This window comes from Gadus chalcogrammus, chromosome 16, assembly GCF_026213295.1.
Source record: "Gadus chalcogrammus isolate NIFS_2021 chromosome 16, NIFS_Gcha_1.0, whole genome shotgun sequence".
NCBI lineage: Eukaryota > Metazoa > Chordata > Actinopteri > Gadiformes > Gadidae > Gadus > Gadus chalcogrammus.
Window position 1 is genome coordinate 508,974 of NC_079427.1, and position 27,299 is coordinate 536,272.

At 52.3% G+C, this 27,299-nt stretch overlaps 1 protein-coding gene across 1 annotated transcript in view; it reads left to right on the top strand.

Moving 5' to 3' along the window:
* Positions 1–1,302: 1,302 nt before the first annotated feature.
* dock10 (dedicator of cytokinesis 10) overlaps positions 1,303–27,299 on the top strand; it is a 59,684-nt gene continuing 33,687 nt past the window's right edge. The window contains exons 1-14 of the mRNA XM_056612321.1: positions 1,303–1,541; positions 10,891–11,010; positions 15,215–15,304; positions 17,129–17,211; positions 17,714–17,786; positions 17,987–18,109; positions 20,465–20,599; positions 21,689–21,875; positions 23,133–23,218; positions 23,830–23,913; positions 24,489–24,641; positions 25,626–25,886; positions 26,467–26,589; positions 26,818–26,961. Of these exons, the coding sequence (XP_056468296.1) occupies positions 1,383–1,541; positions 10,891–11,010; positions 15,215–15,304; positions 17,129–17,211; positions 17,714–17,786; positions 17,987–18,109; positions 20,465–20,599; positions 21,689–21,875; positions 23,133–23,218; positions 23,830–23,913; positions 24,489–24,641; positions 25,626–25,886; positions 26,467–26,589; positions 26,818–26,961 (1,821 nt within the window). The 5' untranslated portion in view covers positions 1,303–1,382. The remainder of the gene's footprint in view (positions 1,542–10,890; positions 11,011–15,214; positions 15,305–17,128; positions 17,212–17,713; positions 17,787–17,986; positions 18,110–20,464; positions 20,600–21,688; positions 21,876–23,132; positions 23,219–23,829; positions 23,914–24,488; positions 24,642–25,625; positions 25,887–26,466; positions 26,590–26,817; positions 26,962–27,299) is intronic.

The window sequence follows — 27,299 nt, forward strand, 5'->3', positions numbered from 1 at the left end:
AGGACCGTCAGTCCATAGCCACTCCCCCTGTCCCCTCCCAGGTCCAATCACGACTGGATGAGGACCGTCAGTCCATAGCCACTCCCCCTGTCCCCTCCCAGGTCCAATCACGACTGGATGAGGACCGTCAGTCCATAGCCACTCCCCCTGTCCCCTCCTAGGTCCAATCACGACTGGATGAGGACCGTCAGTCCATAGCCACTCCCCCTGTCCCCTCCCAGGTCCAATCACGACTGGATGAGGACCGTCAGTCCATAGCCACTCCCCCTGTCCCCTCCCAGGTCCAATCACGACTGGATGAGGACCGTCACCCCCTCCCCCTCGTGTGTGTGTGTGTGTGTGTGTGTGTGTGTGTGTGTGTGTGTGTGTGTGTGTGTGTGTGTGTGTGTGTGTGTGTGTGTGTGTGTGTGTGTGTGTGTGTGTGTGTGTGTGTGTGTGTGTGTGTGTGTGTGTGTGTGTCCAACAATCAAAGCAAATGCAAATGTCACTGGATTAATCACAGAAATGTGAAACACATGGTCCAGTTTGGTTTGAATCCAAAGCCTTTTATTCGTCTCATTGTGAAGTACATGAGAAGTTCACAGGCACACGCACGCACACACAAGCACGCACACACATACACGCGTACACACTGCAACCCAGAGCTCTGGCTTAAAATGGCTGGTGCGTTCTGGGTGCTACTGAAACTATCCCAAAAACAAGAATGTTTGTGTGCGCGTTGTTTAGCCGCTGTGTCTCTAGTCAGCTGACAGCTATTGAAGTCCATGATTTGTTCACTGAATTGGGCTGACCCGCTTACAGCTGCTGTGTGTGTGTGTGTGTGTGTGTGTGTGTGCTTGGTTATGCACTTGGAAGAGAGGGAGAGAGGGGAAATTGAGAGAGAGAGAGAGAGAGAGAGAGAGAGAGAGAGAGAGAGAGAGAGAGAGAGAGAGGCTGCTCACAGTGAGTTCTGTGAGCAGCAGTGGAGGAACCAGAGGCTCAGAGCGGATCACTGCAGCTCTGCAGAGCGGGAGCGGCGGAGCTGCCCTGAGGAGCGACGGCGGGCTGAAGCGTGGTGAAGCAGCGCGAGGGCAGTACCTGCAGAGGGCGAGCTCCAGAGCTACGCTGGCGCTGTCTCTGTGGAGCCCGGCCGAGCCCATCCCCAGACGCTGGACCGGGGGCTGAGCGGACCCTAGCAGGAGGAGGGAGGCTGGACCGGGTCTAGGTTCTTCTTCTGAGTCGGAGTAGCAGCGGTGAGGAGGAGGAGAGGAGAGGAGGAGAGGAGGAGGAGGAGAGGAGCAGGAGGAGAGGAGGAGGCGCTGGTGTCGGTGGGGGCGGTGTCTGCATACTGAGCGTGTGGGCTGTGGCTGCTGCTGCAGTGAGGAGTGCTCTGCTGACAGACTATGGGCTGCTCCGCCAGCGGCGTCCTGCTACTGCGCTCGGTGGGCGGGGCCGACTGCGGCCATATCTGCTCGCGCCAGGACCGGCTCTCATTGGACGCCGCTACACCTGTCCTGGAAGGCTACATCCACACCGACGCCCCTCTTACTACCATCGTCATGGTAACCAGCTCGCAGCACCGGCGCTCTACTACAAGGGCTGAGGCTGTGCATGTGCATGTGTTGGGAGATGTGTGTGTGTGAAAATACATGCATACATGCATGTGCTTGTCTGTGTGTGTGTGTGCGCGGCGGGATCACTTGTGTGGATTCAGCTGCAGTGCAGAACATTATCTCTGCTCCAGGATCGTCTGACTCCAATATTTCCATGGTGCTCCATCGCCCGCGTCCTCTCTCCTCTTCCTCCTCCTCCTCCTCCCCCTCCTCCTCCTCCTCCTCCTCCTCCTCCTCCTCCTCCTCCTCCTCCTCCTCCTGTTATCTCTTCCTATCCCTCCTCGTCCTCCTCCTCCTCCTCCTCCTCCTCCTCCTCCTGTTATCTCTTCCTGTCCCTGCTCCTCCTCGTCCTCGTCCTCCTCCTCCACCTCCTCCTCCTCCTCCTGTTATCTCTTCCTGCTCCTCCTCCTCCTCCTCCTCCTCCTGCTCCTCCTCCTCCTCCTCTTATCTCTTCCTGTCCCTCCTCCTCCTCCTCCTCCTGTTATCTCTTCCTGTCCCTCCTCCTCCTCATGGCGCTCCGGCTCTCTCAGCCCGCGGTGATGCATCACTGGGGGGAACAGGGGGAGGACAGCGGAGGTGGGTGGCGCTGGGTGGGGGAAGGGCGCGGGTCAGACCAAGGGATTCTTGTTTCTGTGGGAAAGAATCTGCTCTCCTTGCTGTGGATCCTCTTAGGGAGCGGGAGAAAAGACTGGAATAGCTGTCGGAGCAAAGCGATGACTGGATGAATGAAGCAGACTTGTTCTGTGTCTTTACAGCTGGCTGGTATCTTTTACTGGTTGTATTATTGTTGGAAATATATTTTATTTCTTATATAGTTTCTTCTGGAATTTGTTATCCCAGCGGGAAAATAGCTGGACGAGTTTGATGGTGACTTGACTCCATTTCCCCTTTTCTACTCTTTGTCCTCTGACCTCCTCTCTGTCCTGCTGTCTGTCCTCCTCTTTGTCCTCTGACCTCCTCTCTGTCCTGCTGTCTGTACTCCTCTTTGTTGTCCTCTCTGTCCTCCTCTCTGTCCTGCTGTCTGTCCTCCTCTTTGTCCTCTGACCTCCTCTCTGTCCTGCTGTTTGTCCTCTGACCTCCTCTCTGTCCTGCTGTCTGTCCTCCTCTTTGTCCTCTGACCTCCTCTCTGTCCTGCTGTTTGTCCTCCTCTTTGTCCTCTGACCTCCTCTCTGTCCTGCTGTTTGTCCTCCTCTTTGTCCTCTGACCTCCTCTCTGTCCTGCTGTCTGTCCTCCTCTTTGTCCTCTGACCTCCTCTCTGTCCTGCTGTCTGTACTCCTCTTTGTCCTCTGACCTCCTCTCTGTCCTGCTGTCTGTTCTCCTCTTTGTCCTCTGACCTCCTCTCTGTCCTGCTGTTTGTCCTCCTCTTTGTCCTCTGACCTCCTCTCTGTCCTGCTGTTTGTCCTCCTCTTTGTCCTCTGACCTCCTCTCTGTCCTGCTGTTTGTCCTCCTCTTTGTCCTCTGACCTCCTCTCTGTCCTGCTGTCTGTCCTCCTCTTTGTCCTCTGACCTCCTCTCTGTCCTGCTGTCTGTCCTCCTCTTTGTCCTCTGACCTCCTCTCTGTCCTGCTGTCTGTCCTCCTCTTTGTCCTCTGACCTCCTCTCTGTCCTGCTGTCTGTCCTCCTCTTTGTCCTCTGACCTCCTCTCTGTCCTGCTGTCTGTCCTCCTCTTTGTCCTCTGACCTCCTCTCTGTCCTGCTGTCTGTTCTCCTCTTTGTCCTCTGACCTCCTCTCTGTCCTGCTGTTTGTCCTCCTCTTTGTCCTCTGACCTCCTCTCTGTCCTGCTGTTTGTCCTCCTCTTTGTCCTCTGACCTCCTCTCTGTCCTGCTGTCTGTCCTCCTCTTTGTCCTCTGACCTCCTCTCTGTCCTGCTGTCTGTCCTCCTCTTTGTTGTCCTCTCTGTCCTCCTCTCTGTCTGGTTCCATACCTTCTTCTTCCTTATGTTCTTCTTTATATTCTTCTTTACGTTCTTCTTCTTTACATTCTTTGCGTTCTTCTTCTCTACATTATTTTTAACGTTCTTTACGGTCTTCTTTACCAGTCTTTTTCTTTATGTTATTCTCCTTTACGGTTGCCTTCTTTGCGTTCTTCTTAACGATTTTCTTTATGTTCTTCTTCTTTACTTTCTTCTTTATGTTCTTCTTCTTTACGTTCTTCTTCTTTACGTTCTTCTTTAAGTTTTTCTTCTTTACGTTCTTCTTTATGTTCTTCTTCTTTACGTTCTTCTTTACGTTTTTCTTCTTTACGTTCTTCTTTATGTTCTTCTTCTTTACGTTCTTCTTTATGTTCTTCTTCTTTACGTTCTTCTTTATGTTCTTCTTCTTTACGTTCTTCTTTACGTTTTTCTTCTTTACGTTCTTCTTTATGTTCTTCTTCTTTACGTTCTTCTTTATGTTCTTCTTCTTTACGTTCTTCTTTACGTTCTTCTTCTTTACGTTCTTCTTTATGTTCTTCTTCTTTACGTTCTTCTTTACCTCCTTCCTCTTTATGATAGCCTTCTTTACACTCTTTCTTTACCTTCTTCTTCTTAACTTTCTTCTGCTTTACATTCTTCTTTCCGTTCCTCCCTAGCGTGTCCGTTCCTCAGGCGAAGATGAACAATAAAGTGAAGCCATGCTCTCTTCAAACAGTTCCTCATCACAGTACTTCACTCTTGGAGGGCTGGTGGTGCAATAGGCCGGGCTCTGCATCAAATGGAAGCAGCTTGTCAACATGTGGTCGGACGTGCTTTTAATGTTGGAAAACCTAGTCTCCGCTGTCATGTAATTACGTTAGTCAGGTATAGAGTTTCATATTAGAACCTAATTCCAAAAGTTGAAAATCTTATTGATGGTTTGTTGACTGTTAATATTGTTATATAAGTTATAGCAGGAGCCAACAGCACAAATGGTTCATCAAACAGACTAAGTGGCTGGTACCCTGATGTTAGACTAATTATGACCCACCCAGCCAGTCTGAGACCCCCACCCACCCAGCTAGTCCGAGACCCCCACCCACCCAGCCAGTCTGAGACCCCCACCCACCCAGCTAGTCCGAGACCCCCACCCACCCAGCTAGTCCGAGACCCCCACCCACCCAGCTAGTCTGAGACCCCCACCCAGCCAGTCTGAGACCCCCACCCACCCAGCTAGTCTGAGACCCCCACCCACCCAGCTAGTCTGAGACCCCCACCCACCCAGCTAGTCTGAGACCCCCACCCACCCAGCTAGTCTGAGACCCCCACCCACCCAGCTAGTCTGAGACCCCCACCCACCCAGCTAGTCTGAGACCCCCACCCACCCAGCTAGTCCGAGACCCCCACCCACCCAGCTAGTCTGAGACCCTGTTGTGTCTCTGAGAGCAGAGCACCGTGTTGAAGCTGCAGGAGGAGGTCTGCTGAGAGGAGGGGCCACAGGGCTGGGAGGTGGAGGAGGAGGTGGAGGGGTGTGAACCACACCCGCCTCCATTACCTTTCCCTCCAGCGTATGGGCTGTCTTCACTCAGCCAGCGGCGCTGGACCCTGAGGTCGGGGCTGCTGGGCGGGCTGCTGGGCGGGCTGCTGGGCGGGCTGCTGGGCGGGCTGCTGGGCGGGCTGCTGGGCGGGCTGCTGGGCGGGCTGCTGGGCGGGCTGCTGGGCTGCTGGGCGGGCTGCTGGACGGGCTGCTGGGCGGGCTGCTGGGCGGGCTGCTGGGCGGGCTGCTGGGCTGCTGGGCGGGCTGCTGGGCGGGCTGCTGGGCTGCTGGGCGGGCTGCTGGGCTGCTGGGCGGGCTGCTGGGCTGCTGGGCGGGCTGCTGGGCGGGCTGCTGGGCTGCTGGGCGGGCTGCTGGGCGGGCTGCTGGGCGGGCTGCTGGGCTGCTGGGCGGGCTGCTGGGCTGCTGGGCGGGCTGCTGGGCTGCTGAGCGGGCTGCTGGGCGGGCTGCTGGGCGGGCTGCTGGGCGGGCTGCTGGGCGGGCTGCTGGGCTGCTGGGCTGCTGGGCGGGCTGCTGGGCGGGCTGCTGGGCGGGCTGCTGGGCGGGCTGCTGGGCGGGCTGCTGGACGGCCGCCTGTTGACTCTCGGTTTGGACCGGAGCCCCAGAAGGCGTCTGAACCAAAGAGCCAGCAGGCCGGAGCCCCAGGACCAATCAGGAGGTTGTTTATGAAGAATCACGACAGCGCCGTTAGTATAGCTGAGGTTTAGCAACAATGGGGCTCTAATCCATCGTAAACGATGGCCAGACAACAATGTTAGACTCTCCAGAGCTGGAACCCTCCTGTTTTATGCATGCAGTGAATCCCACTGTGATAGCCTCACCACCACATTACTATTATATACGTCTATTGCTATGATTCATATTTGCTGAATAATCACATATTTATGTTTCCACCTCCGAGCTGGGCCCTGGAGGGGCTGTCTCCGTAACTCTCCGTCCTCACAGTTCATCTCAGTCCATGTGGACGGTTTGGTTAGGAGGTGGGTGACCCAGCAGCAGCTGGTTGGTCCTTTACCTGCTGAGCCCTCTGTTTACGAGGACAGCAGCCGAGGATGGCTTCCCCTCAGCGCTGTGAGTGAGGCCAGGGCTGGGAACCACAACCGTGCCTTCTGTCCGCTTCCGTCTCGACGCTGCCTCAGCTGTCTCTGTCTCTCTCACTCTTTCCATCCCTCTCGCTCTCCCTCTTTCTTTCTTTCTTTTGACCCCTCGCACACTTTCTCCACATTTTGTGTTATTTTTCTTTGAGTTGATCCGATAAGCTTTTAACTCAACACTTGAAGAATACAGACCAGCTGTTGAGGACGAGATGTGTCTGAACATGGAATAGCCTCTCTCTCTGTGTGTTTGTCTCCGTCTGTCTGTCTGTTGCTCAGTGATGTTTCAGTGGACAGATCAGAGAGAGAGAGAGAGAGAGAGAGAGAGAGAGAGAGAGAGAGAGAGAGAGAGAGAGAGAGAGAGAGAGAGAGAGAGAGAGAGAGAGAGAGAGAGAGAGAGAGAGAGAGAGAGAGAGAGAGAGAGAGAGAGAGAGAGAGAGAGAGAGAGAGAGAGAGATCCTTCTATAGATTGATGGATGCAGGGACCGATGGTTGAATGCTAAACGGTTTGTAAACACTTATGTTTCACTGGTCTAAGCACTGTAAGACTTATTCTATCAGGACGTACAGAGAGCGTCTCTGTTTGTCTAGTCTCTGTTTCTGTCGGTCCACTGCACCTAAAGTCTAATGCTGTTCAAAGTGTTGTTTGCTTTACTGCCGCTGTAGCAGAACAATGTACTGTAGTACATTACCTTATCTATATAATAGATAAGGTGTAGTACATTACTTTATCTATATAATAGATAAAAAGTGTAGTACATTACTTTATCTCTATAATAGATAAAGTATAATTACTTTATCTCTGCATAGTACTATATATCTATATATTTTTAATAACATTAGCAGTGACAACAAATAAAGCAGCCCGGGTAACAATCAACAGTTAGTTTGTTCCTCTCAAAAGTGATCATTTCCTGCTGTATGTGTACAAAACCATAGGGGGGGGGGGGGGGGGGGGGGGGGGGGGTGGGGGTGGGGTGGGGGGGTGTGTGTGTGTGTGTGTGTGTGTGTGTGTGTGTGTGTGTGTGTGTGTGTGTGTGTGTGTGTGTGTGTGTGTGTGTGTGTGTGTGTGTGTGTGTGTGTGTGTGTGTGTGTGTGTGTGTGTCCCTCTCCTGCCCAGCCATCATCACACCTACTTCTACTGTAAACCACTGGATCTGAAGCACCAGAACTAAATCCTTATGTTGCACAAGACTTTTGCCTTGGACGGTCAATATCCTCCAGCCATGAATGTGTGTGAATGGGTTAGGGTTAGGGTTACCCCCACCCCCCTTGTATGGGGTGGGGGTAATGGGTGATTTGTTTTGCGTTTTTATTTTATACCTATTATGTGTCACTTCTTTCAACGGTTTGGCACAAAGAGAACCATTGCTTCCTCTCTCCTGTGTGTGTGTGTGTGTGTGTGTGCGTGTGCACATTCTTCTATCTACCCATCTGTCTGCGTATATAAGTGTTTGTTTGATGTTTGTGTGTGTGTGTTTGTGTGTACCGGTCATAGGGCGTGTCATAAACCGGTGGAGCAGGTGTAAATCAGAGCGAGAACGTGAGCCCATAAATCGGAGCGTTTGCCAGTTGGGCTCAGTGATACGTTGGCTACTAGTCTAGGGAGTGCATGGAGCACTTAGACACATGCAGGGGTTGGGCTTAGTTGGACTTGTAGATGCACCACACACATTTTGTAAAAGCGAGTGCGTGTGAATGAATGACGGTTGTGTGATCATGACATCAAAAATCCACTTCCTCCACGCGGTCGAACACAACACACACACCCCCAGAAGCGGGGAGGGTAGTTCTGCTTCTGTGAGTTCAGCTCCGAGCTCAGCAGTCACCTTAAGGCGCAGGCTGGAGAGGCTGATCTGCAGGGTGGATATGACTCGGTGTACACTCTAGAGAAGACAGTACTATTGTGCTGCTGGGTTTTGGCATGATGAGCCTCAGGAACAGAATCACTTTCAGGAAGAAGTCCAAGAGCAGGCGGACCAGAGTGGACTTCAACCATCTGAGTGTAGTATGTATCGCTCCTGTCCTCGTCTTCTTCATCAAATACATCTTAGATTTGATGCCTTTTTGTATGTTTTAATGAAAATTATCATTCCATGAAATGGCTGTAGTTTTAAACTCATTCATCTTCACTCAGATGTTGTATCAAGGAAGTGAACATCTTTATGGATATTACTATTTCACCCCTTAGGGTAAACCTTCTTGTATTGAGCCAGCGTGAGAACAGCACCAGTGATCGTCTTGTCTTTCCAAACGCCCGTCCGGGGGCCTCAGTGTGGGGGCTGCTCCGTGGTACAGATTGAGGTCATAACCTACCCTGGCCTGTCCCCGGAGAGTGCTGTCAGGCTGCTGTCAGGCTGCTGTCAGGCTGCTGTCAGGCTGCTGGCAGGCTGCTGGCAGGCTGCTGTCAGAACCTACTGGATGTGTCAGGCTGCTGTCAGAACCTACTGGATGTGTCAGGCAGTAGTCAGGCCCTACTGGATGTGTCAGGCAGTAGTCAGAACCTACTGGATGTGTCAGGCAGTAGTCAGGCCCTACTGGATGTGTCAGGCAGTAGTCAGAACCTACTGGATGTGTCAGGTAGTAGTCAGGCCCTACTGGATGTGTCAGGCAGTAGTCAGGCCCTACTGGATGTGTCAGGCAGTAGTCAGAACCTACTGGATGTTTCAGGCAGTAGTCAGGCCCTACTGGATGTGTCAGGCAGTAGTCAGAACCTACTGGATGTGTCAGGCAGTAGTCAGGCCCTACTGGATGTGTCAGGCAGTAGTCAGAACCTACTGGATGTGTCTGGCAGTAGTCAGGCCCTACTGGATGTGTCAGGCAGTAGTCAGGCCCTACTGGATGTGTAAGGCAGTAGTCAGGCCCTACTGGATGTGTCAGGCAGTAGTCAGAACCTACTGGATGTGTCAGGCAGTAGTCAGGCCCTACTGGATGTGTCAGGCAGCAGTCAGAACCTACTGGATGTGTCAGGCAGTAGTCTGGCCCTACTGGATGTGTCAGGCAGTAGTCAGGCCCTACTGGATGTGTCAGGCAGTAGTCAGGCCCTACTGGATGTAACAATGTCCCCCTAGCCACCAGGATTACTCAAAACATATCAGTGACTCAGTAAACCACTCTGCAATAGTTTACTGGTCTGACTTTGCTGCAACGGCATTTGCCACGTTGACAGGTTGTTCAATGGAATCACCAGTAATTGGTTGGGCGTTAGATTGATTAAGGATTGATTCATAATCAATTTATTGAACCACTTCTCGCCAAGGGTTTCAGAGTTCTAGTCCCTGTGGAGGTCATGCAAATGTCCATGTTTTACAACTTAGTTTGTCAATGTTTATCTTGAGCACGTTTCAGGCAGCCCCAGGTCTGTGGGCTCCAACGGTCGAGGAGCAGAGCCTGGCTCATGTGTGTGGCCCTTAGTGGCAGCAGCGTGCAGCTTCCTACTGGCTCCGGCTGCTTCTCAGAAAGCTTTGGTGTGCGACTGCAGGCCTGTGGTGGCGGCAGGGCTCTGGTTTCATGCGTGCGTATGAACAGAATCATTACTTCCTCCCCTTGTCATTACCACAGAGAGTTTCTGCCCCCTGTCTTGAGGCTGGGAGTTAGTTTCTGTTTCTGACAGAGCTTGTGTTCCATGGCTCATAATCTCTGAGCATAGTCATTATGGTATTTGTATTTGTTGAGATTTGTTTTAACTCATTTAGTTTCTGCTCATGGTTTGTTGAAGTGCTCCGGTGTATTTCAGATCATCATCTTGGTTTCTCTTCATTGTACTGAAAGCCTGGTTAAGTTTTAATGCAATACATTTCATTAAAATATATCTATATATGTGTTAAGATGTGGTTTTATATTTGCCCATATGTCTGACAAAATCTGACTCACTAAGATGATTTTCTTCCCCTTTTGACGAAACATGAGGCTTAAATCCAATAATCGTATTTTGCAATACTGCGGTCCTATCTGCAGTTGTTTTTGTGATCTCACAACTCAACACAGGAAGTGCCTTGTTTGGCTGTTTAACGTGGAATGCAGCGATGTTGTGGCCGATAGCAGCTCCAGTCTGGAGCTTCCAGTGGGCTTTTGAATGGTCTTGAAGTCCTCTCTGTCTAAGTGTCAGTGGTTAGCTGACCTGACTCCACTACCAGCACCACCTTTATTGCCCAGTGTGACGTTACAAGATCAGTTCTTTCTGTGCTCTGATGGAACAGCCACACCCATTGATAGCTCTTCAGTGACTTCCTGCTAATGTGATAAAGCATGTCACCTCAAAACTCATTGCTGATAAAAAGCCATTTTCTATTCACTTTAGCAAATAGGATCAATCTTAAAATAAAAATGTACGGTGTGTGAATGTCAGTAAATGCCCTACACTTATTGTTCTTTAGCCTGTGTTAATATGGCGTTAATGTAATGCATCTAAATGCATGGTACCATCCCTATGCAGCCCACCAGCACTATTTAAACTGCGTGTGTGTGTGTGTGTGTGTGTGTGTTTGGGGGGGGGGGCAAGACACCTTACCCAAGCTCCTCACGACGAGCTGGCTGTCGCCTTGCGTGGTTGACTCCGCTGTTGGTGTGTGAATGTGTGGATGAACTACTGTAAGTTTCTTTGGATAAAAGCGTGTCATAAATGGCCTAAATGTATAACTGTATTTTAAACTGTGTGTGTGTGTGTGTGTGTGTGTGTGTGTGTGTGTGTGTGTGTGTGTGTGTGTGTGTGTGTGTGTGTGTGTGTGTGTGTGTGTGTGTGTGTGTGTGTGTGTTGTACAGCAGGAGAAGCCGAAGCAGATCGATCCCCTGGACTATGAGGCGGTGATCTGTGAGCTGCTGGTCGACCTGCAGGAGGATCCTCTCAGGGATCTACTGCTCTTCCCTGACAACGACTTCTCCGTAAGTGTGTGTGTGTGTGGAAGCAGTAAAGAGAGACAGATGCATCAGATCAAAGCCAATACGATACTGTATGTTAGCAACAACCACTTCTCTGATCTACAATCGATGCCCATTGAGATGTGATCAGAAAACCCTGCTGTGCAGAATGAGCAGGTCAGCCCGTGAGAACGCCTCGCTGGTTCTCCAGTGTGTGATACCTTTTCGTTTATCAGTTTAATAAATGTGTGTTTGATATATAATTCAATGCTGGTTAGGGAGACCCATTCACAGACGCCCTTATTAAACAACAACAAACATGTAAACAGATCTGCCTCCCTTGATGCCCCAGAGGTGCCTGATAACTCATCCCATCAGCTCCTTCGGCCTGTACTTGTTCATTAGTGCAGTCGGTGCTCAGCTAACGTCTTCTGCCAGACACACATCCAATACCCATTAAGGAGTAATCTGATAGGCTGGTGTGGGTGGTGGAGGTGGGGGTGGGGGTGGGGGGGGTGTTTGGTTCGAGCCAAACCAAAAACATCGCTGGTGCAGACCTTTTGGGCTGGTGTGAATACAAAACATCGAACTCTGGGGCGGACCAAACAGCCGGTCCGAGACCCAGCCGGAGAGTCGGTCTCGGTTCGCTTCCAAACGAACCCTGGTGCGGTTCGCTTTAGCTGTGAAAGCGACCGCGCTCGGTCCGACCCCGTTCTAAAAATAATATGCCTTTTTGGATGCAACAGGCTCCCATTGCTCCTTGTTTAGTTATATTGTTTGATTAGCGCGGTAAATTCGAAGATCAATGTGATGTTATCAGACCGGTATCTCGTTATCAGACCCGTTTAAAATGAGTTGTGGCTCAACATGGAGCGCAGAGGAGACAAAATGTCTTTTGGATATTTGGGCAGAGACCAACATATAAAGTATGTTGGAGAACAATTCCGAATATTCCAGTACAAGGATGGGGGAGAAGGCATTGGAGCGGTCCGCGGATAGCATAACATCATAAGATGGACGTTGTGCCAAACGCCTCTGATGCTCCAAAAGTAGGCCTACTGCAAATGTTGGTAACTGTATGAAACCAATCGGTATAAGCACAACGAGGGCAGCACGCTGAATCTCCATAATCTCCATAGTTTGTTTACTTAGGGCGTATTCACACCAGGAAACTCCTTAGTTCGATCTCTTTGGTCCGGACCAAAATGCAATGTTTATTTTTTGGTTTGGTGTGGTTCCTTTTTCACATTGCAATTTTTTGCAACAGTCCGAGAATTAGTCAACAACGCACGTGTGTGCATAGATCGTTCAATCATTGGACGAGATGGTCGGTGGCGGAGCAACGCGGGGTAACGCATAAGATAAAAATGTAAACAAAGAAAACAGTATGATTCAGCGTGCTGCCCTCGTTGTGCTTATACTGATTGGTTTCATTCAGTTATAAACATTTGCGGTAGGCCTACTTTTGGAGCATCAGAGGCGTTTGGCACAACGTCGATTTTATGATGTTATGCTTTCCTCGGACAGCTCAAACGCATGCCCCCCATCCTTGTACTGAATGCATCAAATGCGTCAACATTTTTTTAAGCGTTCTCCAACATACTTTATATGTTGGTCTATGTTGGTCTCTGCCCAAATATCCAAAGGACATTTCGTCTTCTCTTCGCTCCATGTTGAGCCACGACTCACCGTCTCGTCCAATGAGTGAACGATCTATGCACACACGTGCGTCGTTGGCAATTTCTCGGACAGTTGCGAAATATTGCAATGTGAAAAGGAACCTTACCAAACCCCCCTGGACTAGCCCCCCCTTAAGGAGCTCCCTCAGACCCCCCTGGACTAGCCCCCCCTTAAGGAGCTCCCTCAGACCCCCCTGGACTAGCCCCCCCTTAAGGAGCTCCCTCAGACCCCCCTGGACTAGCCCCCCCTTAAGGAGCTCCCTCAGACCCCCCTGGACTAGCCCCTCCTTAAGGAGCTCCCTCAGACCCCCCTGGACTAGCCCCTCCTTAAGGAGCTCCCTCAGACCCCCCTGGACTAGCCCCTCCTTAAGGAGCTCCCTCAGACCCCCCTGGACTAGCCCCTCCTTAAGGAGCTCCCTCAGACCCCCCTGGACTAGCCCCTCCTTAAGGAGCTCCCTCAGACCCCCCTGGACTAGCCCCTCCTTAAGGAGCTCCCTCAGACCCCCCTGGACTAGCCCCCCCTTAAGGAGCTCCCTCAGACCCCCCTGGACTAACCCCCCTTAAGGAGCTCCCTCAGACCCCCCTGGACTAGCCCCCCCTTAAGGAGCTCCCTCAGACCCCCCTGGACTAGCCCCCCCTTAAGGAGCTCCCTCAGACCCCCCTGGACTAGCCCCTCCTTAAGGAGCTCCCTCAGACCCCCCTGGACTAGCCCCCCCTTAAGGAGCTCCCTTAGACCCCCCTGGACTAGCCCCTCCTTAAGGAGCTCCCTCAGACCCCCCTGGACCAGCCCCCCCTTAAGGAACTCCCTCAGACCCCTCTGGACTAGCCCCCCCTTAAGGAGCTCCCTCAGACCCCCCTGGACTAGCCCCCCCTTAAGGAGCTCCCTCAGACCCCCCTGGACCAGCCCCCCCTTAAGGAGCTCCCTCAGACCCCCCTGGACTAGCCCCCCCTTAAGGAGCTCCCTCAGACCCCCCTGGACCAGCCCCCCCTTAAGGAGCTCCCTCAGACCCCCCTGGACTAGCCCCCCCTTAAGGAGCTCCCTCAGACCCCCCTGGACCAGCCCCTCCTTAAGGAGCTCCCTCAGACCCCCCTGGACTAGCCCCCCCTTAAGGAGCTCCCTCAGACCCCCCTGGACCAGCCCCTCCTTAAGGAGCTCCCTCAGACCCCCCTGGACCAGCCCCCCCTTAAGGAGCTCCCTCAGACCCCCCTGGACTAGCCCCTCCTTAAGGACTAGCCCCTCCTTAAGGAGAGGTGGAGGAGCTCCATCAGTGTGGTGTAGAGGTGGAGGAGCTCCTAGCGGTGTAGAGGTGGAGGAGCTCCTAGCGGTGTAGAGGTGGAGGAGCTCCTAGCAGGGTGGTGTAGAGGTGGAGGAGCTCCTAGCGGTGTAGAGGTGGAGGAGCTCCTAGCGGTGTAGAGGTGGAGGAGCTCCTAGCAGGGTGGTGTAGAGGTGGAGGAGCTCCTAGCAGGGTGGTGTAGAGGTGGAGGAGCTCCTAGCGGTGTAGAGGTGGAGGAGCTCCTAGCGGTGTAGAGGTGGAGGAGCTCCTAGCGGTGTAGAGGTGGAGGAGCTCCTAGCAGGGTGGTGTAGAGGTGGAGGAGCTCCTAGCAGGGTGGTGTAGAGGTGGAGGAGCTCCATCAGTGTGGTGTAGAGGTGGAGGAGCTCCTAGCAGGGTGGTGTAGAGGTGGAGGAGCTGAGTATCAGCCAGGGCAGTAGACCTTGTTTGCCGTTCATCAGTTACCTCCAGGGTTAGGGTTAGTAGACCTTGGGTTAGGGTTAGGGTTGGGGTTAGTAGACCTTGGGTTAGGGTTAGGGTTGGAGTTAGTAGACCTTGTTGCCGTTCATCAGTTACCTCCAGGGCGTGTAGCAGACCCTTTTACCCAAAGCGACTCACAATAAGTGACTTACAATAAGAACATTAGTCAGAAGAAGAGAAACATCACCATATGGCTGTCGGCACAGTGAGGACGTTCATAGAACCACAGTGAGGACGTTCATAGAACCACAGTGAGGATGTTCATAGAACCACAGTGAGGACGTTCATAGAACCACAGTGAGGACGTTCATAGAACCAGGTGCAATCACTTGGTTAACCCATCCCCGTATACAACAAAGACCGCTAGGTAAGACGCTACACAATGCTAAGTACTATTTACATGTGCAAGGACGTACAACGTAGAGTAACTGTGTAGCACACACACTGTAGTGAGGGGTTGGGGGAAGTGATGGGGTTGTTTCTTTTCTGTACGGATGGATCCTACACACTCTCCATCATGGTCCTGTTAGAATGTGCGATGTTCGTTCACAGTACGCAGCTCAGATTGACCGACAACATTTAGATGAATAGTTCTTTATTTACTAGGATTGGGGTGTGCTTATTTAAAGAGGATGTTTTGGTCTGAATATGTTGTTCTTCACACCCATCTGAAGCAAATGAGATGCAGAAACTAATCAACCAAATATTAAACATAGACGTCAATAATTGAAACTTAAAATAACTTGTCCAACATGGGAGGCTGCAGTTAAGGCCGTCTGTCCCCCCTCTACCCCCCAGGTCTCCACGGTCCCCCAGGAGAGGCGCAGCCTGCGCTCCACGGTGCCCGATGGTGCGGAGGGCCTGGCCGAGTGTCTGCTGGTCAGACAGGTAACCCCCCCCCCCCCCCCCCCCCGTTTGGTCCCCCTGAGCAGGGCGCTGGGGAAGCACCAGCTGTGGGTTCAACTGTCAGTGTGTTGCGGTGTGTTTGTGGGGGGGGGGGGGGGTGGGTGTGTGTGTGTGTGTGCGTGTGTGTGTGTGTGTGTATGTGTGTGTGTGTGTGTGTGTGTGTGTGTGTGTGTGTGTGTGGGCTGATTTGTCATCTATTTTGGGCCGTGTTCATCTTCTAGTTTCAGGTTCCTCTTCCTAAAGCAGACATGTATCTACAAAGCCTGTGATTATGTTTTCACTGGCTCTCTCAGCACGTATAGCAGGGGTCTTCAATTAAAATTGAACAAGGTCCAGTTACTAAAAATTCCTTCCAAGAAAGGTCCGAACCTACCACGTCCTAATAGCCTTCTTCTGTCAAATACAATCAACACGGCATATTACCTTATAATTTCAGATGTATTTATTTTCAATTTCCAAATAGCTTACTTTTAACCATGAAAAACTAGTAAGACAAAGTAACAAGTGTTAACATTTCAAGTAAGCAAAAGAGGTACATTAGGCCTGCAATTCAAGTAAACATAAAAAGTGCATAAGGCCTACATGTGAAGTAAGCAGAACAGGAACACTAGGCCTACACTTCAAATAAACACAAAGTGCATTAGGCCTACATGTGAAGTAAGCAGAACAGGTACACCAGACCTACATTTCAAATAAACACAAAGTGCATTAGGCCTTCATTTCAAGGAAGCAAAACAGTGTCTCAAGTGGTGTCAGACCCAACAGGTCCTCACAGATCTCTTTCTTGTCTTAATGAAACAATCGCACATAAACCAAAAGCTGGGCATTATCCGTTACATCTGAAGACTCACTGGCTAAGGATGGGGCACTCTGAACAGCCGCATGAAACTGTGACAGTGCGTCATCTGATAACATTTCGGATTTCCTGGTTGTCGTTGCAGCTCACATTGGGATTTGCTTTATTTTTTCACACAATTCATCCCTTTGTTTACCTTCAAGTAACCTTTTGGTTAGGGTTCAAGCACTCATCCAACAGTCGTGTCACTGATTTTTTTTTTTATGTTGCCCCAAAATCCATAACATTAAGGTAAATGTTATACACCGCTAAAATCTATAACATTAATAACATGCTTGATAACAAGCCTGAACTGTCATTTCTGACATGCTAACTGGTAGGAATCAAGTTGTAATGAATGACCAAGCCCAATACTGAATGACTTCTGCAATAAGAATCCAACAAGCACTCATTATACATCCTTTCCTTTGTTCAGGAGGGTGACTATGCTCTCGGACCAGTAGATGCAAAACATGTTGCTATGGTCAAAGTTTTTACAGCTGAGGGCCAATTTAGGAACCCAGAATTTGACTGAGGGCGCCAAAGGAATTATTTTTGGCGGGAAACGCCGTCAACATCCCAGTGGTCTAAATCACGAAACTGAGGTTCAATCCTTTCAAAGTAATGTACAGTCGGATTAAAACTAACAAATGTAACAGGATTTAATTGAAAGCTAGAGAGAGTCGACTTTTCCCTTTATATTTATTTATTTTTGTTTAAATTAATATTGATATAATAATAAAAATACAAAAAGAAAATATTTTTTGTATGTCATTGCGGGCAGCCAGGAATGTTTCTGCAGGCCGCCATTGGCCCGCGGGCCGCACTTTAAGAACCAATGGTCTAAGCCATAATACGGCAATAAGGCAGTATGAACTGGTTCTGCCCACCGTATGAATAATGAATCAGTCTTCCTCCCATCTTCCTCCCCCCTTCCTCCCCCCCCTTCTCCCCCCTTTCCTCCCCCTCAGGCCTGCAAGTACTACAACTCTGAGCTCAACGTCGTCCAGTTCAAGTATGACGACTACGCCGGAGACTACCGCCTGTTGCCCAGGTAACGGCCTACAGGAAGTAGGAGCAGCGCCAGGTGAAGCGTGTTGTTCTTCTCCCGTTGTCGGCGACAGACCCTGGGCCCAGTGCTCCCAGTGCTCCCAGTGCTCCCACTCACACAGAGACGGCGCCCAGTGATACCAGTGGTGGTGGCGGCCTTTTAGAGACTCACCACAACCTATTGTTGGCAGTAGAATAGACACGCACACACACACACACACACACACACACACACAAATACAGATGCACATAGACACTCGGATACACACAGCCAACTCACACACACACACACACACACACACACACACACACACACACACACACACACACACACACACACACACACACACACACACACACACACACACACACACACACACACACACACACAAGAATATGCATTTGTACCACACTCAATATTATTAACTGCATGGGAGCCATCCTTACTGGAAGCTCTCTCATTGGTTCATCCTTACTGGAGCCTCTCTCATTGGTCCATCCTTTAGGAAACTGTACAAAGCAGAGAAGCTGCCCTCCCATTCCTTTGAGATCGACCATGAAGACATTGATAAGGATGAGGTGAGTGACACCTGTCAGTCAGACACACATTCCTTTATAACTTTGCTCTATTGGCTAATGCCAAAGAGAGCTCATTACAGCTTTCATACCGGAGACCTGGATGGAATGAAGAGCAGCGTTGAACCCCAGCTCAGCTCCACGCTGGTCGTCTCCCACTACCTGCTCCCTGACGGTGCTTCTGTGTGTCTTCTTTGGCGCAGGACACCACCTCCCTGTCGTCCTCTAAAGGAGGGGGGGGTGGAGGAGGGATCGGCGTGTTCCGCTCAGGATGGCTCTACAAAGGAAACTTCAACAGCACGGTCAACAACAGCATCACTGTCCGGGTAGGACCCCAGGGCTGAGGCCTCTTACCTACCACCTACCACCTCTTACCTATCACCTACCACCTCTTACCTACCACCTCTTACCTACCACCTCTTACCTACCACCTCTTACCTACCACCTCTTACCTACCACCTCTTACCTACCACCTACCACCTCTTACCTACCACCTACCACCTCTTACCTATCACCTACCACCTCTTACCTATCACCTCTTACCTACCACCTCTTACCTACCACCTACCACCTCCTACCTACCACCTACCACCTCTTACCTACCACCTACCACCTCTTACCTACCACCTCTTACCTATCACCTCTTACCTACCACCTCTTACCTACCACCTACCACCTCTTACCTACCACCTACCACCTCTTACCTACCACCTATCACCTCTTACCTACCACCTCTTACCTACCACCTACCACCTCTTACCTACCACCTACCACCTCTTACCTACCACCTACCACCTCCTACCTACCACCTCCTACCTACCACCTCTTACCTACCACCTACCACCTCTTACCTACCACCTCCTACCTACCACCTCTTACCTACCACCTCTTACCTACCACCTATCACCTCTTACCTACCACCTATCACCTCTTACCTACCACCTATCACCTCTTACCTACCACCTATCACCTCTTACCTATCCCCTACCATCTCTTACCTATCTCCTACCACCTCTTACCTACCACCTACCACCTCTTACCTACCACCTACCACCTCTCACCACTCACCTACCACCTCCTACCTACCACCTCCTACCTATCACCTCTTACCTACCACCTACCACCTCTCACCACTCACCTACCACCTCTTACCTACCACCTCCTACCTACCACCTCCTACCTACCACCTCTCACCACTCACCTACCACCTCTTACCTATCACCTCTTACCTATCACCTACCACCTCTTACCTACCACCTACCACCTCTTACCTACCACCTACCACCTCCTACCTACCACCTCCTACCTACCACCTACCACCACTCACCTACCACCTCCTACCTACCATCTCTTACCTACCACCTCTTACCTACCACCTACCACCTCTTACCTACCACCTATCACCTCCTACCTACCACCTCCTACCTACCACCTCTCACCACTCACCTACCACCTACCACCTCTCACCACTCACCTACCACCTCCTACCTATCACCTCCTACCTACCACCACTCACCTACCACCTCCTACCTACCACCTCTCACCACTCACCTACCACCTCCTACCTATCACCTCCTACCTACCACCTCTTACCTACCACCTACCACCTCTTACCTACCACCTATCACCTCCTACCTACCACCTCCTACCTACCACCTCTCACCACTCACCTACCACCTCCTACCTATCACCTCCTACCTACCACCACTCACCTACCACCTCCTACCTACCACCTCTCACCACTCACCTACCACCTCCTACCTACCACCACTCACCTATCACCTCCTACCTATCACCTCCTACCTACCACCTCTCACCACTCACCTACCACCTCCTACCTCCTACCTACCACCTCTCACCACTCACCTACCACCTCTGTCCTATCAGCTACCCCCTCTCACCTCTTCTAGAGTGGCTTCTCTTCTCTCCTGCTCTACTGTGGGATAATGTCTGAACAGACGGTTGATGCTTTCAGCCTGTCGTTCTTTTATCTGTAATAACCAGAGTGCTCACTTCTCTAATTCCCATTGTTTGAATTGCCAATGAAGCATAACCTGTATGTGGCCCTGACACATTCTAAACCAGTGAAACTACGAACCAGTGTTACTCTACACATTCTAAACCAGTGAAACTACGAACCAGTGTAACTCTACACATTCTAAACCAGTGAAACTACGAACCAGTGTTACTCTACACATTCTAAACCAGTGAAACTACGAACCAGTGTAACTCTACACATTCTAAACCAGTGAAACTACGAACCAGTGTTACTCTACACATTCTAAACCAGTGAAACTACGAACCAGTGTTACTCTACACATTCTAAACCAGTGAAACTACGAACCAGTGTAACTCTACACATTCTAAACCAGTGAAACTACGAACCAGTGTTACTCTACACATTCTAAACCAGTGAAACTACGAACCAGTGTTACTCTACACATTCTAAACCAGTGAAACTACGAACCAGTGTAACTCTACACATTCTAAACCAGTGAAACTATGAACCGATGCAAGTCTACACATTCTAAACCAGTGAAACTACAAACTAGTATAACTCTACACATTCTAAAACAGTTAAACTACAAACCAGTGCAACATTACACATTCTGAACCAGTATAACTACACATTGTAAACCAGTATAACTCTGCACATTGTAAACTGGTGTATTTCTGTGCAGTCGTTCAAGAGGCGTTACTTCCAGCTGACCCAGCTGACTGACAGCTCCTACATCATGAACTTCTACAAAGACGAGAAGATCTCCAAAGAGCCCAAAGGATGCATCTTCCTGGATTCATGCACTGGTGTGGTGCAGGTGGGGTCAACACAACACGCACGTGCACACGAACACACACGCCTGAATACAAACACACAAACACAGATCAAGATAACAGACAGACTAGAAGAGGTTTTGTGAAACATTGTTTAGACAGATGCCATGACAGCATTCATCTGTTGTTCCCTCAGGTCATGTGATCTGATCTCACTGTTACACTGACGTCTAACCTCAGCTAAACCTCATCGCAATAATGTCTTCCATTGTCCATCCGTCGGTCTGTGATTCTGTATGTGTATCCCTCCTCCTCCTCCTCCCACTCCCCCTGCTCCTCCTCCTCCTCCTCCTCCTCCTCCTCCTCCCACTCCCCCTGCTCCTCCTCCTCCTCCTCCTCCTCCTCCTCCCACTCCTCCTCCTCCTCCTCCTCCCACTCCCACTCCCACTCCTCCTCTTCCTCTTCCTCCTCCTCCCACTCCCCCTGCTCCTCCTCCTCCTCCTCCTCCTCCTCCTCCTCCCGGCCACCCTGCTTCTCCTCCTCCTCCTCCTCTTCCTCCTCTTCCTCTTCCTCTTCCTCTTCCTCTTCCTCCTCCTCCTCCCACTCCCCCTGCTTCTCCTCCTCCTCCTCCTCCCGGCCACCCTGCTTCTCCTCCTCCTCCTCTTCCTCCTCCTCTTCCTCCTCTTCCTCCTCCTCCTCCTCCTCCTCCTCCTCCTCCTCCCACTCCCCCTGCTTCTCCTCCCTCTTCCTCCTCCTCTTCCTCCTCCTCCTCCTCCTCCTCTTCCTCCTCCTCCTCCTCCTCTTCCTCCTCGTTCTCTTCCTCTTCCTCCTCCTCTTCCTCCTCCTCCTCCTCTTCCTCCTCCTCTTCCTCTTCCTCCCCCTCTTCCTCCCTCTTCCTCCTCCTCCTCTTCCTCTTCCTCCTCTTCTTCCTCTTCCTCCTCTTCTTCCTCTTCCTCCTCCTCCTCCTCTTCTTCCTCCTCCTCTTCCTCCTCCTCCTGCTCCTCTTCCTCCTCTTCCTCCTCCTCTTCCTCCTCTTCCTTCTCCTCCTCCTCCTCTTCCTCCTCCTCTTCCTCCTCCTCTTCCTCTTCCTCTTCCTCTTCCTCCTCCTCCTCCTCCTTTTCCTGCTCCTCCAGAACAACCGTCTGAGGAAGCACGCCTTTGAGCTGAAGATGAACGAGGTGACGTACTTTGTCCTGGCGGCGGAGAGCGAGCAGGATATGGAGGACTGGATCAGCACGCTGGCCCGCATCCTGCAGATCACCCCCCACGACGGGCCCACGCCCGACCGCAAGAGCCAGGACCTCACGGACCACCGGCAGGGTAGGCCCCGGACCTCCTGCGGTGAACTGATTCAGACGGGGGGGCGGACCATAGACGAGGCTTATGGGGTAACCAAAGGGCAGTCTGTGACTATGGGACGGGCCAGGTGAGGACTACCTGGCTCCGGTCTAATGCAGAACCGTACGGTGACTCGATTAACGTTCTGTTGGTAGCGAGTTTTAGCCAGAACACATCCTCCCCCATTACTGACGAAAGCCCCAGCTGAGCAGCTTGTAGTAAAAAGAGTAAGAATAAACGTGTTGCTGGAGCCTTCTGCAGTGTTACTGCAGCACAGAAACACACCTGGTGGGACACACCTGGTGGCACACCTGGTGACACACCCCTTGTGACACACCCCTTGTGACACACACCTGGTGGGACACACCTGGTGACACACCCCTTGTGACACACCCCTTGTGACACACCCCTTGTGACACACACCTGGTGGGACACACCTGGTGGGACACACCTGGTGACACAAACCTGGTGACACACCTGGTGGGACACACCTGGTGGGACACACCTGGTGACACACCTGGTGGGACACACCTGGTGACACACCTGGTGCGACACGCCTGGTGACACACACCTGGTGACACACACCTGGTGGGACACACCTGGTGGGACACACCTGGTGACACACCTGGTGGGACATGCCTGGTGACACACACCTGGTGGGACACGCCTGGTGGGACACACCTGGTGACGCACACCTGGTGACGCACACCTGGTGACGCACGCCTGGTGGGACACGCCTGGTGGGACACGCCTGGTGACACACACCTGGTGACACACACCTGGTGGGACACACCTGGTGAAACACACCTGGTGACACACACCTGGTGACACACACCTGGTGGGACACAGGGCCAGGGCAGGAGGCCCGTCAGTGGGGACCTTACTCTAATGATCCGTCTAGGAGTAGAGCAGCTCATTGGCCACGGGACGGTCCTGACAGGACGGGTGTTAACGGCTGTGGGGGGGCCGTGATTTACCGCCACTGCTCGGCGGAAACGATCAATACTTCCTTTCAGGTCAAGTTCATTTGATTAGCCCCTCGCTCCCTGTCCGGTCCGGGCTACACCCCCCCCCCCCCAGACGGCCCTGCAGACCGGGAGGGGAACACAGGCCTCATAGAGAGCGATTATTTATCTTCTCTCTCTCTCTCTCTCTCTCTCTCTCTCTCTCTCTCTCTCTCTCTCTCTCTCTCTCTCTCTCTCTCTCTCTCTCTGTCTCTCTGTCTCTCTCCCTCTCCAGATGTCTTCGACATGTCTCTGTCCAATGGCATCCTGCCTGAGAGCGAGGAGACGGCTGAAAATGGGATTAACCCGGAGCTGGCCAAGGTGGGTGTCCCCCCCTCCCCCCCCCCCCACCCCCTAGACCTCTAACCCTGCCCCCCCTCCCCCTCTGGGCCCTTCCCTGGACCCCTTCTGTGCCCTTTCCGTCTTACTAACCTCCACCCTCTGTCGGACTAACCCCCCCTGCCCCCCCTGTGCCCTGTCTGCCTGACCCCCCCCCGTGCCCTGTCTGCCTGACCCCCCCCTATGCCCTGTCTGCCTGACCCCCCCCGTGCCCTGTCTGTCTGACCCCCCCTGTGCCCTGTCTGTCTGACACCCCCCTGTGCCCTGTCTGTCTGAACCCCCCTGTGCCCTGTCTGTCTCCCCCCCCCTATGCCCTGTCTGCCTGACCCCCCCCGTGCCCTGTCTGTCTGACCCCCCCTGTGCCCTGTCTGTCTGACACCCCCCTGTGCCCTGTCTGTCTCCCCCCCCCTGTGCCCTGTCTGTCTGACACCCCCCTGTGCCCTCTCTGTCTGACCCCCCCTGTGCCCTGTCTGCCTGACACCCCCCTGTGCCCTGTCTCCCCCCCCCTGTGCCCTGTCTGACCCCCCCCCCCTGTGCCCTGTCTGTCTGACCCCCCCTGTGCCCTGTCTGACCCCCCCCCCCCCCTCTTGCAGTACATCTCAGAGACGGAGGAGGCGGTCCGCTCGGCCCGCCGGGAGGAGAGGCTCAACCTGTTCTCCCTCGACACGGACACACCCGTACGTACTGTCTGTCTGTCTGTCTGTCTGTCTGTCTGCCCGTCTGTCTGTCTGTCTGTCTGTCTGTCTGCCCGTCTGTCTGTCTGTCTGTCTGTCTGCCCGTCTGTCTGTCTGTCTGTCTGTCTGTCTGTCTGTCTGTCTGTCTGTCTGTCTGTCTGTCTGTCTGTCTGTCTGTCTGTCTGTCTGCCCGTCTGTCTGCCCGTCTGTCTGCCCGTCTGTCTGCCCGTCTGTCTGTCTGTCTGTCTGTCTGTCTGCCTGCCCGTCTGTCTGTCTGTCTGCCCGTCTGTCTGCCCGTCTGTCTGTCTGTCTGCCCGTCTGTCTGTCTGTCTGTCTGTCTGTCTGCCCGTCTGTCTGTCCGTCTGTCTGTCTGTCTGTCTGTCAATCTTCATATACTACTCAGTTTGGCCCATGACTGTAAAATAAATGTCTGTCTGTGTCTGTGTGTCTGTGTGTCTGTGTGTGTGTGTGTGTGTGTGTGTGTGTCTGTGTCTGTGTCTGTGTCTGTGTCTGTGTCTGTGTGTGTGTGTGTGTGTGTGTGTGTGTGTGTGTGTGTGTGTGTGTGTGTGTGGTCCCAGGTCCTGCGGAGCCCCCAGGCAGCGGGGGGGGAGGCGGGCTCAGCGCGCCCTCTGGAGGAGCGTCTGGGCCGGAGGCTGATGCTGAGCTGCCGGTCCCTCGGCCTCACGCTGCAGGGCTGCCTCAACGAGGCCGAGGCCGGGGCCATGACCAACGTGAGGCGGGGGGGAACCTCCAGTTAATCACATGCATGACCTTACTGCAACTGACCTGTCTCACTGTGAGTGACCCGTCTCCCTGACTGACCCGTCTCCCTGATCGACCTGTCTCACTGTGACCCGTCTCCCTGACCGACCTGTCTCACTGTGACCCTTCTCACTGTGAGTGACCCATCTCCCTGACCGACCTGTCTCACTGTGACCCGTCTCCCTGACCGACCTGTCCCACTGTGACCCGTCTCCCTGACCGACCTGTCTCACTGTGACCCGTCTCCCTGACTGACCCGTCTCACTGTGACCCTTCTCACTGTGAGTGACCCGTCTCCCTGACCGACCTGTCTCACTGTGACCCGTCTCCCTGACTGACCTGTTTCACTGTGACCCGTCTCCCTGACCAACCTGTCTCACTGTGTCCCGTCTCCTTGACCGACCTGTCTCACTGTGACCCGTCTCCTTGACTGACCTGTCTCACTGTGACCCGTCTCACTGAGTGACCTGTCTCCCTGACCGACCTGTCTCACTGTGACCCGTCTCCCTGACCGACCTGTCTCACTGTGACCCGTCTCCCTGACTGACCTGTCTCACTGTGACCAGTCTCCCTGACCGACCTGTCTCACTGTGACCCGTCTCCCTGACTGCCCTTTCTCACTGTGACCCGTCTCCCTGACTGACCTGTCTCACTGTGACCTGTCTCACTGTGACCCGTCTCCCTGACCGACCTGTCTCACTCTGAGTGACCCGTCTCCCTGACTAACCTGTCTCACTGTGACCCTTCTCACTGTGAGTGACCCGTCTCCCTGACAGACCTGTCTCACTGTGACCCGTCTCCCTGACGGACCTGTCTCACTGTGACCCGTCTCCCTGACCGACCTGTCTCACTGTGACCTGTCTCCCTGACTACCCTGTCTCACTGTGACCCGTCTCCCTGACTGACCTGTCTCACTGTGACCCGTCTCCCTGACCGAACTGTCTCACTCTCAGATCGAGCCGTTCTTCGTGACCCTGGCCCTGCTGGACGTGCGCGAGGGCCGCAAGATGTCCGCTGACTTCCACGTGGACCTGAACCACGAGACGGTGCGGCAGATGCTGGGGCCGGGGGCCGGCGGCGCCGGGGTCTGTAGCAACGGCACCGGGAGCCCCGTGACCCCCCGGGGCCCGGAGACCGCCCCCCCTGCTGAGAGCAGGTCAGGGGACTGTGAGCTGAGCCCGGACCTGGAGCAGTGGCTGTGCTACCCCACTCAGGTGAGCCCCGCCGGCCTGGGGACCGCAGCGGGTCATACTGTCCTAACCCTTCATTGGTTACACCTTTAGTTGTTCTCTGTCACACACTGCTGTGGTTCTATACTGCTGTGGTTCTACACTGCTGTGGTTCTGCACTGCTATGGTTCTGCACTGCTGTGGTTCTGCACTGCTGTGGTTCTACACTGCTGTGGTTCTACACTGCTGTGATTCTGCACTGCTGTGGTTCTGCACTGATGTGGTTCTGCACTGCTGTGGTTCTGCACTGCTGTGGTTCTACACTGCTGTGGTTCTGCACTGCTGTGGTTCTACACTGCTGTGGTTCGACACTGCTGTGGTTCTACACTGCTGTGGTTCTACACTGCTGTGGTTCTACACTGCTGTGGTTCTACACTGCTGTGGTTCTACACTGCGCTCACTGTGATTCCTGCTGTGATTCCTGCTGTGATTCCTGCTGTGATTCCTGCTGTGATTCCTGCTTTGATTCCGGCTGTGATTCCGGCTGTGATTCCTGCTGTGATTCCTGCTGTGATTCCTGCTTTGTTGAACCTGTTCTGATGTCCTGTGATGGTGCTCTTTGCAGGCCATTTTCTCGGTGACGAACCCGCACACGGACATTGTGATCTTAGCCCGGGTGGAGAAAGTGCTTATGGGAAACATAGCCTGCAGCGCTGAGCCGTACATCAAGAACACAGACTCCAGTAAGGTCAGAAAACGCTTTGAATTACTTATTGTCCTCTTTTGTATTTATAGTGTACCGTATCCATACTGATTTTTTATGGCTATTGGTTGATATAGGCTGTAATCATGTGTTGTATTTAAAATATCAGGGTTAGCTATGCTAATAATATTAGAACTGACAGTTTTGTAAGATTGATTTCCCTGTTTTGGGTTTTTCCCCAATTGTAACGGAGTGTCTGTTTTTCATGTTCAGACCGTTCAGAAGATGTTGAAGTCCAACAAACAGTTCTGCAGTAAACTTGGGAAGTACCGAATGCCCTTCGCCTGGTGCATCAGGTCAGTGGAACACACCTCTCCTTTAATACACTGTTGGTCATTAATACGATGTAACATGAATACACCTCTCCTTTAATACACTGTTATTAATACGATGTAACATGAATACACCTCTCCTTTAATACACTGTTGGACATTAATACGATGTAACATGAATACACCTCTCCTTTAATACACTGTTGGACATTAATACGATGTAACATGAATACACCTCTCCTTTAATACACTGTTGGACATTAATACGATGTGACATGAATACACCTCTCCTTTAATACACTGTCGGACATTAATATGATGTAACATGAATACACCTCTCCTTTAATACACTGTTGGACATTAATACGATGTGACATGAATACACCTCTCCTTTAATACACTGTCGGACATTAATACGATGTA